Source organism: Microcebus murinus, chromosome 12, assembly GCF_040939455.1.
Source record: "Microcebus murinus isolate Inina chromosome 12, M.murinus_Inina_mat1.0, whole genome shotgun sequence".
Classification (NCBI taxonomy): Eukaryota; Metazoa; Chordata; class Mammalia; order Primates; family Cheirogaleidae; genus Microcebus; species Microcebus murinus.
Genome location: NC_134115.1, coordinates 15,935,572 through 15,952,002, shown reverse-complemented (window position 1 = coordinate 15,952,002; position 16,431 = coordinate 15,935,572). Strand labels below are relative to the sequence as shown.

Below are 16,431 nucleotides of genomic sequence, written 5' to 3'. Positions count from 1 at the left end.
GAAAAATCCATCAGTACAGAACCTTTAAATAAGGTGATCAAATGTCCTGGTATGCTGGGTGTTACAGAATATTTATAGTACATCATTTTACTCTCAAAATGATAAACTATATGGTCGCCTTACCTTTAAGTCATCTAATAATATAAAATAGTTCTTTAATTTGTGATCTATATCTATCAGTTCCTCTTTCCACCACTCCATTTTACCTTAACTTCTTATAATCTAGCTTTCACCACCCTCCAATTGAATTACTCTCTGTAAGACTTTCTTTTCCTAATTGCCAGACAGAAGTGCTGCAGTAGTTGCACGGGACTTTGGGTTGTCTGTTACTAGGTATACGGTGAGTGTATCTGCAGCTGTATGTAAGACAGATGCAACATGATAGGAATAAACATCCTGGATTTGTACACATGCATGTGTGTCTATGTGTACTGGATAACAAAGTATAAATTTAGTAGACATTTCTTGTTTTTTGTCAGTCTGGAATCCCTTCCTTTATTCCTTTGAATAACTACACTTCATTCCAACATCCTCGGATTCCAGCAAGACAGCCAATCACATAATCCTGCATACTACCCACCACCATACTTCAAAATTCTTTAGTTTCCATTTTCCCAAGATCTTACTGTTTAGTTTTTAATTCAAATTTGTGAATCATTCAGTACCCTTCCAATAAATTATTTTTTGCCCATGTTAGTCAGAATTGTTTCGCTTAATGATAAAAAAGTCTGAACTAAACCAGAAACTAGCCCCCCCCAAAGCAGTCAGTGATCTATTTCCAATGGATACCTTAAAAACTAGAAAAAAAATGTTAATACTGGACACCAATGTCATTCCTAACCAATGTCATCCCTTTGAAGGCTTCTCATCTAATGCTATCTTGAGACAATAAAAAGGGAGGGAAAAGATTTACACAGAAAACATTAACTTGGAAAAACACAATTAGAATTTATATGGTAAATATGGGTATATAAGACTAGAAAATCTGATTAAGCCCAGAGTAAATTGTACATAATTTTTCAATGGAATAACTAAAAAGAAAAATTAAATCAATCTTCACAGAAGGAAAAAGTAACAAATTAATCTTTTAGGTTTATTATATACACTTACATAAATGGGTATTCAAAGATAACAGTAATAAGGTTAAAAAAAAAAAAGAACTGGATTTATGTTAGTGTTACAAAAAAAGGAAGTTTACATCAATTTCTCCACCTAGATTCAAAGCAACCTGAGTACAAAATGTTTCACTATAATTAAGGGATAGTATTCATCCCAGCATAGAAAAATTAACACTGAGTTTATTCCGAATAAAGGTGGTTCAATTTGCTACTAAACTTTTAATCCTTATTGCTGATATTTAATTATGGAAAAAGCATTTAAGATTTTTCCAGTATGTCACATATTCTGATATTGCAAAAATAAGTTAGTAGGCATGAGCCTAGGTTAGAAAGTTGGGAGTCTTGAAAGATATCATTATTTTCGATATTAACTCGTAGAATTTAAACATTAAGGTAGCTGATTCTAATAGCATGATAAAAACTGAATACAACAGAACTTTTAAAGTGAAAAACATAGCTCTTTCAGTATTTGATTCTAACTATAGCAGTTTAGAGCTTAAATTTACATTTTAATCATTAACACAAACTAGTATAAAAGAAAATGCAAGTAGACAAAAATAAATTTAAGGCCGGGTCCGGTGGCTCACGCCTGTAATCCTAGCACTCTGGGAGGCTGAGGCAGGCGGACTGCTAGAGGTCAGGAGTTCGAAACCAGCCTGACCAAGAGTGAGACTCCGTCTCTACTATAAATAGAAATAAATGAATTGGCTGACTAATATATAGAGAAAAAATTAGCCGGGCACCATGCCTGTAGTCCCAGCTATTCGGGAGGCTGAGGCAGGAGGATCACTTGAGCCCAGGAGTTTGAGGTTGCTGTAAGCTAAGCTGACACCAATGACACTCACTCTAGCCTGGGCAACAAAGCGAGACTCTGTCTCAAAAAAATATATAAATAAATAAATAAATTTAAGTTTTTGAAAACTAGAACAAATCAAAAATGTCACTATATGATCAACTGGCCAATAATTGAGAATCTTCTAAGGGCTGCACCCTGCCTGTGGGGCTATAAAGAAGCAGCATAAACCTGGCTTTTTCCCTCTCAAAGAATTTTACTCTGTTGAGGACATAACGCTAACACATGTGAATTACACGTAATAGAATAAGACATTAAAAGAGCTACAAAAGGTGAGAAAAAAAGATCTACAACAAATGCAATTCAGAGAAGCACACAGTAAAAAAAAAAATGAATTTAAGTTGGTACTTAAAGGACAGATATAATTTGGATAGGTAGAAAGAGAAATAAAGAATAACGGGAAGAAACAGCCATGTGAACAATGTTATGATATTAATAATAAATATATTATGGGACAACAAGGAAAGCCATCCTGACAAAAAGTGAATTTTAAATACTACAAGAGGAAGATGTTTAAAAAAATAGGCTTTGAGTGATTACAGAGATGGATAATTTAAATTCCTATTCTACCCATGCTAGCTATGACTTTGGACAAGTTATATAACTTCTGGGAATCTCAGAATATACATAAAGGAAATGGAATATCAACTTTACAAGGTAGTTTTAAGGATTTAAAATTGTAATACATGTGAAGTACCTAGCACAGAGCCTGCCTAGCACAACAGCAGTACAAAGTAAATTCAAATCCTCCCCCCCCCCCCCCCCCCCGTGTTACAGTAGGAAATAGGATTACTTTAGGTAGGGTAGAATGAGGTTCCAGACACTCCCTAAAAATTAGGGATTTAGGGTAGATAATAACAGAGGAATGCTGATAAAATATTTTTAAGACATAAACTGCAATATTATAAGAATGAGAATCTAGAATTAATGTGTCTGACTAAACCACTATAATCTCAGACAGCATACAGGCACTTGGACCAAAAAGTAGCAGTACTTAAAATAAAGAAGAGACTGAACAAGTTTTGGAACACTAACTGAATAATTAAGTATGAAAGACAAATTAATCAAAGATAAATTTTTGACCCTAGCTAACAGAGAGAATGGTAGCTCAAGACTAACACATCAAGAAAGAGAAAGAAAATATGATTGAAATTTCTCTAAACATATCTTAATTCTCCACAATAAGATTGCCATAAATATAGTGATCAATCTAATTAATCAGTACACAGGTAAAACTAGAACAGAATATGAGACAGAGAGAGAGAGAGAGAGAGAGATACTGGGTCTACAAGATAGGCTCCAGGCAATAACATGTAAATAAAACCATAATTAAAAAAAAAAAAACCTTATATTTAGGGTTGCAAATTGAAAGTTCCTTGTCATTTTCTTTGTATTTATGGGAAGAGGAAGAAAGGAAGAAAAAGAGGAAATAGTAGGCACTAAAATGCCTACAGAATTGAAAAAGATACTTACATGTGCCCAAGATGAAGTACTTCAGATCCCCTTCCTCTTGGCCTCCTTCATTGCCTCCTATTCCCCATCTAGTAGTAAAACATTTTTTTTCTATTTAAACCTATAGCTCAACGGTTTATGACCAAAGAGTATGAAGAACCAATGAAAACCTGGAGGATAGTAAATATTTTGGTACTAAGATTTTTAAAAATTAATTTGTAAGTCTAAGTACTATAACAATTTTACCCATTTAAATCCAAACAAGACAAATTCCAAAATGAAGAGTTACCCTTCACTTCTCATAGGCAACATGGGAACGAAATTATTATAAAACATAGAATATCATTCCAAACATCTAACACTCGAAGCCAACTGATCAGCCATAACAGCAGTAGTGCATTGTGGTCCTTTAACTCAGTGATTTTCAAAGTGTAGACCACATATCTTTTACTAATTCGGAAGGCAGAATTATTTTCCTGGAAATTTTATAATAGTCTTAATGAACATTATGATTTTAAAGGTTGTCAGCATTCTACAAAAACTACATATATCTGTTCATGCTAATTATTACATTCAGTTCTTCTCAACTAATGTATTTTTAAGTCTTTTGGGTGCTATTCATACTTATTAAGTTTGTATTTTTATCATATACTTTATCATATCCCAAGTAATAAAAATCATTCAACGATTCACTAAAGGATTAAAAGTAGTAATAAAAGTAGAACAGCAGCCGGGCCCGGTGGCTCACGCCTGTAATCCTAGCACTCTGGGAGGCTGAGGCGGGTGGATTGCTCAAGGTCAGGAGTTCGAAACCAGCCTGAGCGAGACCCCATCTCTACCAAAAATAGAAAGAAATTAATTGACCAACTAAAAATATATATACAAAAAATTAGCCAGGCATGGTGGCACATGCCTGTAGTCCCAGCTACTCGGGAGGCTGAGGCAGTAGGATTGCTGAGCCCAGGAGTTTGAGGTTGCTGTGAGCGAGGCTGATGCCATGGCACTCACTCTAGCCTGGGCAACAAAGTGAGACTCTGTCTCAAAAAAAAAAAAAAAAAAAAAGTAGAACAGCAAATAATGCAATGTATAAAAACACCATAAATTCTAAAATTAACAGAACTCCAATAAAATGAATATGAAATATATTAATAAACCTGTATATATGTTATGACAAAAGTGATGCCACATAAGCAGAAAAGGAAAATCATAAACAGAAAATAAAGACAATGAATATTTAAAATTTTCATTTATTGAGTCATCAACCTATTTGCTCCTCGCCACCTGCTATGAAACCTGGTTGTACCAGAGACCTGAAGACATCACAATTTTTGTTTCAAACAAAGCCCAGTGACCTGTATGACTCTTTCCAGAACAAGTACTAAAGTAATGCTTTCCAGAACAAAAGTGATGAATTTTGTTGCTAAAGAGTCAAAAACCCGGAGAACTTATTTGAATTTGTACTCCTTAATAGGAAACCAGTACAAGTCAAACTATTGCCAAGGGACTTATATATCAGCCACAAAGTTAATAACAAATATCACATTCACAAACAAAAGAAACCAGAACAAGCTATTGGCAAAACACTTTTACCAAATGAACTGGAAGATACCATGTGAGAGAGCAATTGCTATTGTGCATGTGCTAACAGATATATTTCACTTTAGAGTTGGAAACAAATGGTGATATGTGGAAGCTGAATCACTATAATAATAAGAAGAAATACACAATAAAATTTGGTCTATTTATCACTGAAAACTCATAAGAAGAGATTTTCCTATTCAGTTAATTATTTTTGAGCCATGAGGTAGACTTATTAAAAAGGTACACTAGAATCAATAATATCAGTGCATCATGAATAAGACAGATTATACCTGAATAATATCTACACAGAGATTTAATCACAGGCAACAGCTGTTAGTGAACAATATGTCTCCTGATCTTGATTCAGTATTAAACGAAAAAGCAAAAATTATGAATACAATCATATCAAAACCTTGGCCTATACATCTTCTTAAAAACAGCTTTACTGAGATATGATAGGACAGCCTTGCTAATAAACTATATAACGGAAAAAATAAACAGAAAAAAATACTACCTAACAGAAAAAAAAGACAAAACTCAGCACATAATTGCCCCTTTGAAGGGAGTAATTATAGAACAGCTCCTTGTTTGATTAACCACCTGTGGCCTGTAAGCATTTGTTTTCACAGCACTTGAAAAGAACAGAGAAGACAGAAGGAGTGTGATGCTTCCCCAGTTCCCACCAGACCACATTCCAAGGACCCTGCTAAGCCAGCCTCCCAGAGAAGAGAAAAATCAAGGAAAAACAGATGCAGCCATTTCACATCTGTTTTCTGCTATCAGCTGGCAACAATCACTTTTTTCCCCTTTATCCCCTAATAAAAATCCCAAACCCCTTATCCTCCCTGCCAGCACTTCTCCTTTCTTTCTCATGTGCTGAGTCCTTCCCTCCCTTTGGAAAGTTAAACTCTTTCTTTAAAACCATTCTAATCTTTGTGTCGAGAATTCTTTCTCCTCCTGCCTCAACCTCCTAGGGTAGCTGGGAGGTAGCTGGTACAGGTACATGCTACTGTGCTTGGCTAATTTTCTCCATTTCTAGTAGAGACAGAGTCTTGCTTTTGCTGGTCTAGAACTCCTGGGCTCAAATGATTCTCCTGCCTCGGCCTTACAGAGTGCTAGGATTACAGGTGTGAGCCACTGTGCTCAGCCCACATATCGTTTTTTAAATCCCATAACACATTAAAACCAACCCATTTCAAATGTGAAACATATATATCTTTGATATATATATCTTTTGATATATATATCCATGCAAAGAAATAGGTAGGCAATATAAGACTACTCTTCCACAATGAAGTATGCTGGGATCTATAAAAGTTTTTGAAACGAAAAATGAGATAAAAACACTTCTTTAAACACAATAATAATGTAGGGAAGTTATTTGTTACGATTTCCGGTAGCTTTGGCAACGTATCTCAGCAAAATACATAGCATCTTGAATAGCTTGAATCAATCTTTGCAGAGTCAATATATCATAATTTTTAATGTTAAAGAAAATATTAGAATTAAGATCAAACTATGGTTCAAACAATTTGTCCCAACTGGTCTTTGTCTTTTGCTAAATCCGACTATTAATATGTATATTTATTCATAGAACAACGTATTTTTTATACCTTATTTCGCTTTCCTTTCTATCTTTTGTTATATGGACCAATTCTTTGGGTTTTTTCTTCAACTGATTCAAACTTCATAGAATGAAAAGTGCTATGTATAAGTGGTTCTCTTTAAATTTTAAAAATCACACTGGGAACCATGTATTTTGTTATCAATACAAAAAATCTGAAATGTCTATTGATTTCTTTACCTATTTCTTTCCTATTTTTTTGTATTCATAAGCAGGGGTTTCATTTCACACAAATACTCTAAATAGACTATGTTATTTTTAACCACTTTGGTACCAGCGTCAACTATAATTGACAGCCACAGATGAACGCGCACAGCGACTTTAGCCGACAGTCATGATACGACTTTTCTAATTTTTCATTTATCAAAATAAAATTGTGAACATTTAAAAATAACATAATGAAAACATATATGTATATGTTACCTATTCTGATTTACATTACAAGTAAAGCTGCCTGTAAAGTAAAACAAGCTTTCAGTGCTTTAAAGCTTTCCTCGTCACACAAGAGCAAAACGGATTCATCATCAATGCACAGCACAAACCATCAGGTGGACTATGAGTGCCAGCTGTGGGCAAGGTTACCCGGCAGGTGAGCGTGGTACCGAAGTGGTTAATAACCACATTTACAACCACTTCTTAGAGTTAATTCTTTTATTGAGCTAGATTAAACATTCACCACTGGTGCTTTCCAATTGTTGAGTTCTTTATTTAGATTAACTTAACTGTCAGGAGCACAACTCATAAAAATTACAGAAAGGGTAATGGTGGTATACTTTCTCAGTTACTGTAGGTCTGAGAGTATATATCTTGTGCATTCACACAAATGACATCTTGGCTAGAGGCAGAATTCTTGGTCCTAACATTTCAGTTCTGGCATTAAAATAGCCTTATTTGTCATCCTTTGTAGGCAATCTGTTTACTTCTATGCATACATTTATGGCATTATTTCTTTATTCTGAATTCTTAACATTAAAAACTAATTTTTAAAAGACTTAAAGCTCATTTCAGTTCTTTCAACCTTAGATTCAAGTGTTAAGCCTAGAGAAATTTTTATCAACATAATCTTTAAAAAAAATTTTAATAGACAATAATTGTACATATTTATGGGATACATAGTGATACTGTAATACATATAATGTACAGTGATCAGATCAGGGTAATTAGCATAACCATTACCTCAAATATTTATCATTTCTTCAAGTTGGGAACATTCGATAATCTCCTTCTAGCTACTTGAAACTAGATATTAGGTCATTAAATATGAAATGTCCGATTTTGAATCAAAAGTGTCGTTTGTTTGTTTGTTTAGTTTTTGAGACAGAGTCTCACTCTGTTGCCCTGGCTAGAATTAGAGTGCCATAGCGTCAGCCTATCTCACAGCAACCTCAAACTCCTGGCTCAAGCAATCCTACTGCCTAAGCTCCCAAGTAGCTGAGACTACAGACCTGCGCCACCATGCCCAGCTAATTTTTTCTATATATTTTTAGTTGTACAGCTAATTTCTTTCTATTTTTAGTAGAGATGGGGCCATCTTAACAGTAACTTACTTATGTCTGCAGTGAAGAAGCCTGGACAGTGAGTGTTAATGAAATCATGAAAGGTGTTTTCCACAGCTGTTGAGAACTGAATATTTTTTCTTGGAAGAAGTGGTCCAACACCTGGTAGAAGTGGTAGTCAGTTGGTGCAAGGTGTAGTGAAGAGTGGATGCTAGAAAGTTTCCCAAGTCCAGTTTCTGTAGTTTGAACAGAGTTGTTTTTTGCAACATGTGGTCTTGCAAAAGGTCTTGCAATCCTGTGGTAGAGACAGGATTGGCCTGTCTCTACCAACCAATCTTGGCTACTTAATTGCAAGCATCCTCATCATTTCGTCCAGTTGGTTGCAGTAGGCATCTGCTGTAATCAAGTGACCAGGTTTCATGAAGCTGTAGTGGACCACCAGACAGATACCATTAGCTTTTTTTGAGGAATATTAAGTTTTGGATTGTTTCAGCACTTCATCTTTATCCAACCATGTACCAAACACTTGTGATTGTCACAAAGAATCCATTTTTCATCACACATTAACAATATAGTATAGAAATGGTTTACCTTTATGTCGTGACAGCAAAGAAAGGCAAGCTTTGAGATGATTTATCTTCTGATGCTCATTTAATTCATGTGGTACCCATCTTTCTTCTTTACCTTGCCCATTTGTTTCAAATGGTCCAATATTGTTTGAATAGTAATGCCAAACCTTGCTGCTAATTCATGCATGAGTTGAAATAGATTCACTCCCACTATAGCTTTCAGCTCATCATTATCCACCTTGGTATCAGGTCACCCACATGGCACATTTTCATTTGCAAGATTAAAATCACCAGAATGGAACTTCGTAAACCATCAACATACTGTTCATTAGCCACATACATCCCAAACGCTTCATTGATATTTCAAGCTGTGTTGCATTCATTCCACAACGGAACTCATATTCAAAAATATCACAAATTTTTGACCTATTCATGGTTGCACAAAATTACCTTAAAAAAAAATGTGAAAGACAATCACAAGCCAAAACAGCATTTGAAAGAATGTGGACGTACCTTCACAATAAGAAAAAAAAACAAACAAACAAGAAGTGTCAAAGTGAAATGTCAGAGATATCAACTGTCAAACTTAGTACTTGAGGAAATTGGACATTCCATACTTAATAACCTAATATTATCATTAACTATAGTCATCCTACATTGCTACAGAACAGCAGTCCCCAACCTTTTTGGCACAAGGGACAAGTTTCAGAAAATTTTTCCATGGACTGGGGCAGGAGGGGATGGTTTCAGGATGATTCCAACAAATTACATTTATTGTGTACTTTATTTCTATTATTATTACCCTGGAATATATAATGAAATAATTATACAATTCACCATAATGCAGAATCAGTGGGAGCCCTGAGCTTGTTTTCCTGAAACCAGATGGTCCCATCTGGGGTTGATGAGAGACAGTGACACCTGAAGTGTGTTGATTATATCCATTCTACTCCATAATCTCGTTTTAGTTGCTGTCACTGCAGAAAACCCTGCTTCACAAAGATAAAATGTTGGAAATAGAAGCAGGCTTTTTAGTACTTTTGTGGCAATCTCAGGATATTCTGCTTTGACTTTAATCCAGAACATAGAGAGATCTGAAGTTGTCTTAAACATACTTTTAAGGCCACCATCATTTGTGATCTCAAGGAGTTGATCCTCTTCTAGCACAAAGTCAATTCACCTGGCTTCTTCACGAATGGGTTGAAGATCCATTCCTTTCCAGTTTGGGTGTCTTTTGTGGCTGGCAAGTAATGCTCAAACTCTTCTGAAAGCTGAGATAGGTGATCATGAACCAGCTAGGAGAAAGAAGGCCCTGGCTCAGTCTCTTTCAAAATCTCTGCTAATGTTTGAAATATGTCAAAAATCCCAATGTTCACTCATCACCCCCATAATTCCAGTTTGGCTTTGAGTGCAGTCACTATATCTGCAGATTGAACACAGTTGTCATTCTCCCCTGAAGTGACAGATTAAGTTAGTCGAGCAGGCTGAATATGTCACACAAGTAAGTTTTGCGACTCATTCCGTGTCATTGAAATGTGCTGCCAGTGGTGACTGTTTTTCTAAAAGAAATCTCTGGAGTGGCTCTTGTAACTCAAAAACTCTGGCCAGTGATCTACCTTTAGAGAGCCATTTCACTTCTGTGTACGAGAAGACATCTGTGCTATGTGTCCATCTCCTCACAGTGCTGTGAAACAGACGTGAGTATGGACTTTAATGTGGTTGATAATTATTTTTTTTTGAGACACAGTCTTGCTTTGTTGCCCAGGTTAGAGTGAGTGCTGTGGCGTCAGCCTCACTCACAGCAACCTCAATCTCCTGGGCTCAAGCAATCCTACTGCCTCAGCCTCCCGAGTAGCTGGGATTACAGGCATGTGCCACCATGCCCGGCTAATTTTTTCTATATATATTAGTTGGCCAATTAATTGCTTTCTATTTATAGTAGAGACGGGGTCTCGCTCTTGCTCAGGCTGGTTTCGAACTCCTGACCTCGAGCAATCCGCCCGCCTTGGCCTCCCAGAGTGCTAGGATTACAGGCGTGGGCCAGTGGTTGATAATTTTAATCACATTCAACAAACTGCTGTTTAATTCAGGTGACATCTTTTGGCTATCTAGCATTTCTCTATGGATGACACAGTGTGGAGACTCACTTTGAGAAGCATCCTCTTTGACCCAAGTAGTAAAACCAGAAAGCTGTCCAGTCACTGACAGCCACTCCATCTGTGCATATACTGACACAAAAGGACCAATTCAGTTTTCCTGATATGTAAGCATTCAAAGATTTTAGTAGTTCTGCAACTGTGCTATTGGTTGGCAACAAAAGTGCACATAACATCCTCATGCACATCCTCCTGAAAAATGTATTGTGCAAAAACAAGCATTGTTGCCTTGTTGTCAACATCAGTAGATTCATCAACCTAGATTATATACCATGGTGACTCATTAATCCTCTCTAACAATTGTGCCTCAATATTCTCAATTTCATCAATTCATCTAGTTATGGTGCTAGCTGAAAGAGGAATGAACACCTTTTGAACTGCAGCCTCCATAAAAGTTCACAGCAAATGTCCTTAGCAGCAGGTAGGATCGACTCTTCACCAATAGTAATGGGCTTCTTAGCTTTAGCAATTCAGTTAGCCACTAAGAATGATACTCTGAGTGCAGACACGTTTGATGACGTGGTGGCCTTCAATAACTGCTTCTGTTCTTTGTGTTCACGTTTTTAGTTTTGAAAAACTCCAAAGGCTTGCCTTTTTTTTTTTTTTTTTTTGAGACAGAGTCTCACTTTGTTGCCCAGGCTAGAGTGAGTGCCATGGCATCAGCCTAGCTTACAGCAACCTCAAACTCCTGGGCTCAAGCAATCCTACTGCCTCAGCCTCCCAAGTAGCTGGGACTACCAGCATGCACCACCATGTCCAGCTAATTTTTTCTATATACATTCGTTGGCCAATTAATTTCTTTCTATTTATAATAGAGACGGGGTCTTGTTCTTGCTCAGGCTGGTTTCGAACTCCTCACCTCGAGCAATCTGCCCGCCTCGTCCTCCCAGAGTGCTAGGATTACAGGCAAGAGCCACCACGCCTGGCCTCAAAGGCTTGTCTTTTAATGCAGGGTGCTTGATCTCCATGTGGTGAAGCAGTCTTTACCGTTTCATGGCTTTGTTGGTTAGCTGGTCACCACACATTATTCAAAGTGGGCTTGGAGAATGTGAATCACCTGTTGCAAAGAATCCATAATTTAAGTAGGACTTGGTATTTTCTTTTAAATGCAACTTTCATTTTGTTGGCAGTCTTAGGGTCTCATGTTCTCTCATCGCTGGGTCTTTCCACCTTTTCATAGAAGCTCTCCAGTAATGTTTGTTTTTTTACTCATTTTTGCTTGGGGTTAGCGTGTAGGCTTACCAAAACCATGACAGAAACAGTGCACAGTGTGAGAAAGAGGTGGATGGAAGTGGTAACAAAATAATGGGCAGGCCATGTATGGACTAAAATAAATGTTGGATTCTGATTTAAAGCCTGCCACCAGATGCAGCGTATCACTTGCCACTCTCTGATAGGGTTTTGATATGAGTCTGCAAGCAATTGATTTATTATGGTCTCTGTGCAGTCAAACCTCTCTGCTAATGATAATCTGTAGATGCCGCCAGTCCCCAGCACTACCAGCACCTCTTCAGTTCCAGCTCAGATCATCAGGCATTAGATTCTCATAAGGAGCACGCAACCTAGATCCCTTGTATGTGTAGTTTACAGTAGGGTTCGTGCTCCTATGAGAATCTAATGCCACTGCTGATCCGTCAGGAGGTGGAGCTTACGCACTGATGTGAGTGATGGGGAGCAGCTGTAAATACAGATAAAGTGCTTGCTAGCTTACCCAGTGCTCACCTCCTGCTGTGCAGCCCAGTTCCTAACGGCTACGGACCAGTACCGGTCCGCAGCCTGGGGGCTGGGGACTGTAGCTTTAGAACACTAAAACTTATTCCTCCTACCTAGCTATAATTTTGTATCCCTTAACACAATCTTTAATACCTCCTTCTGTTCTATGCGTTTCAGGGACACTACTTATGTCTCTACTGGATTTCAGTTCAGTGTTCCAATCTATCATGTCAATTTTATCAGCAAAATTTATCAAAGTTTCCTTCACACAACTGACCCATTTTCCTCAGTATATACTCTATTATTTGGTCCTTCTAATGAAGTTTTTATTCTGCTTTAATCTTATTTTCTAAATTTTGTAATTTACCCATCTCCCTTCCAATTTCTCTCAGCCACTTTTTCATTTCAGTCCATTAACTTTTCTCACCTTATTATATAACACTACTATCATCCCCTTGACTTTTACAAAATGATCTAGCACCTTGACTTTTATTAAAGCAAAAAATAAGTGCTATCTAAAATTAACTTCTGTTCCCTATAACAAATCTTTTTCAAAGTGCTTTTACTCTGGATACTAAGTACAATGTTATTTTCCTTTTAGCTTTTCTTCAGCTGACATGAGATCCACAGTTTGCTCATAAGTGGGTGGAATGGCTGCTTCTCTACTGTCCATCTGGTTGCTGTTTAATTCCAGCTTCAGATTTTATGCTGAGGCCTCACCAATATAAATTTACATTATCATTATGGTGATTTAGGAGTAGGAAACTTTACCTTAGCATAATTTCTTTTGAAATTATTTGAATAATGTGGGTGCTTATTTAAAATAAGCACCCACATAACAGGTAAGATTTCCATGCCCAGCTTTCAGTCTGGCTCAGTCCTCCATACCTGCACTTTCTCATAGTGCTGTTTCCCTAGTAGGACAGAGAGAGCAACCCTATACTATATGCTTTCTGCCTAGTACAGTCATTGTCCCTCAAAATGTGTCTACTTTTCAAACCTATTACTCTTCAAAGTAAAATGGATTTCCAGTGGTATACTGTCCATTGGTTCCAAGACTTGACCTTAACTCCTCATCATCTCACAGTATAATTATCTCAGATCTACTTTACTTCCATGCCCTTGATTATCTTCTTCCAAGTGAGACTTTCAAATAAGGGACCAAGTCTTCCTAAGCGACCTATCAATAGTATACCCAGCAGAAATTCCTCAAAGTTCCTGGGCCTTGAATGGCACCCTTAAATAGGGTCAGGGCCAAGTCAACTATTTCTTTCTCATAATTACCTGGTTTTGATAGCAATTAATAGGAGCAGAAAGAAAGGCAATCAGATTCCTGTGTCCAAGTCTTCATATTGCATGAAATTTGCTTTGGTGCAAATTCGAGTTTTCCTTCATTTGTTTCCCAGTGCCCTTTGGGCCACTGGGAGAAATTCTCTTTGGTGAAGACACTGGTAATTATTGTCTAATAAATAGATCACATTTATACTTGTAAACAAGAATCTGTGATAAGGAATATTGTACAAGGAAGAAAAGAATCAAATAACCCCTACAAGTAGTACAAGATGATTTATCCAGCACACCAAAGCCTAGAAATGTCTTTGAACAGCATTATTGCATGGCTCCAGAGTAATAATTGACACCCATAATGATAAGCCTAAGGCACTACAGAATCCTAAAGAAAATATTATAATTAACATAGTTTATGTGAAGAGCATAGGTTAGTACAGTCTACTTCTTTTAAAACTGGTAATCCAAGAATGACAGGAACAGCTACTCTAATAGACCTAACATCTGCTAGAATGATACTCATTCTCAATAGATTAAATGACAATAGATAAGCAAATAAATAACTCTTCGTTCGTTTCCTACACATACAGCATCTTCTATAGTATATTCCAGCCTTAGTATGTTATTTTCCTGGACACCACATAAAAAAGAAATTTATTGGTCTTAAAAAGTTGTCTATTTGACTATTATTGATATTTAATACAGGCACAGAAAAACAAATTATGTAAATAGGTTAAAGAAACAAATAAATGCCATAAATTATTTTATATCAAAGTTTAAAAGGAAAAGTTTCCCCTCAAAATCTACCTTTTTAAAGCCAAACTGTCACTGGGTAGTTTTAAAAAGAGAACTCTGGCCCTACAAATGTGATTTTTTTTTCCTACTTGAAATAATTTAATAAGATTCCTCTACCTTCCCTATCTCTCTTTCATCTGTAAAAAGGCACATGATTTTAAAAACCACAAAATAAGTGCTCTAAATTGCCAATACTAACAAACAATAAATGTACCAATTCTGTTTTTCTGTAGATCAAAGACAGAACTTTTTCTTAAAAACAGCAAACACATGTGAATTAATGCAATCAAATTTGCTCCTCAGAACAGTGGTGACATGGATTCAGATGCACTGCCATCTGAAAAATCCATAAATTCACTGAAAAACAAAGCAAAATAATTTTATTTACTTAGCTGTACCTGCTCATCTCTTTGTCTCCACTCTTGCCAATTTTCTTCTCGTGAATCCTTCTGTACTGGGTTTGACAATGAAAGCTCATGTTGAGCGTTACAAATGGCATGGGAGGATTTCTGGGGAATTTTCTTAAAAGCGAGATTCCTGAGCTATAAAACAAACAAAAAATATATTAAATGTATTTCAACAATAAAAAAAAAATCAATGATATTTTTATACTTATACTCCAAACACTTACCATGCTAACTCACACAACTTAAAGTCACTATTTGTGTTTTTGTATGTAATCATTGTAGAATGTTAATTTTGCCAGCATTTGAGATGATGCTGATAGATCTACAGATGAAATGATTAAGTGAAAATGTGTTGTACTCTAGTATACCACCATTTTAATGATTCCTCTTTACTAAAGAGAAGTTTATAGGAGTAGAGTAGAAAAGTGACATAAGTATGCTCTTAAAATATAAAACTGTACAATTCAAAAAACTTGAATGACTTCCTTATTTTAAATTTTTTGAAATAAACACACAAGATTCCACAGCCAGAAAAAAAGTATTTTAAAAATGTTCATTATATTTGACTTTAAATACATACAAACTTACATCCATTCATCCAAGTAATATTTGCTGAGTACCTGTGAACCAAGTACTGTGGATACATGGGTAAACAAAATAATACCTGTCCTCACGATGCTTATAGGTTATTGGGAAAGCAGACAACACAAATATGATTGTCACCTCATTTGCTTCACTCTGCTGCTGTTCCTTCTTTTTTCTTCTTTTCTCTCTTTTTTTCTCATTTGTAGTTGATTTGCTTCCCAAAGTTTGAGACTTTCCAGTATTCCGACCTTTGCCTTTTCCAGGCTCAGAATCAGAACCACTGCCACTATCCACTTGTAACAGGGCAAAACGAGAAGCAGTAGTGGGAACAGAACTAAGTACTGCTGAAGCCATTGTAAAATTTTTTTCTTTTAAAATATTTCTGTCAAGAATAATTCCTGTGGAAAGGGAGAAAACAAAGCAGACAGGTAAATGTACTTAGTAAAATTTGTTCTAGATTCCAGAACAATCATATATATATACATTTCTCCTGAGACCAAATTTAGTAAATCATAACCAGTCCTACTGGCAATACTTTTTGACTTAAGTAAAAAACATAAAATTGTACAATAGAAAAATTATATATTGAAATTTCACAGGTAACTATTATAAGAATACCACCAATACAATGTATGTGTTCATCTTCCCAAAAATGGTTTTCAAAACTTCATAATTTTCCTCTCTCCTTTCAATACTTCTGTAATATACACAGATTTATGGAGAACATTTTGTTTTTTGAGACAGAGTCTCACTCTGTTGCCTGGGCTAGAGTGCCATGGTGTCAGCCTAGCTCAC

The 16,431-nt window shown here is 36.2% G+C and overlaps 1 protein-coding gene across 1 annotated transcript in view; it reads right to left on the bottom strand.

Annotated features, from left to right (window-relative positions):
* Positions 1-16,431, bottom strand: part of GKAP1 (G kinase anchoring protein 1) — a 68,130-nt gene that overhangs the window by 40,351 nt on the left and 11,348 nt on the right. The window contains exons 3-4 of the mRNA XM_076008585.1: positions 15,775-16,034; positions 15,043-15,186 (exon numbers count right to left, since the gene is read on the bottom strand). Coding sequence (XP_075864700.1) covers positions 15,043-15,186; positions 15,775-15,990 — 360 coding nt within the window. The 5' untranslated portion in view covers positions 15,991-16,034. The remainder of the gene's footprint in view (positions 1-15,042; positions 15,187-15,774; positions 16,035-16,431) is intronic.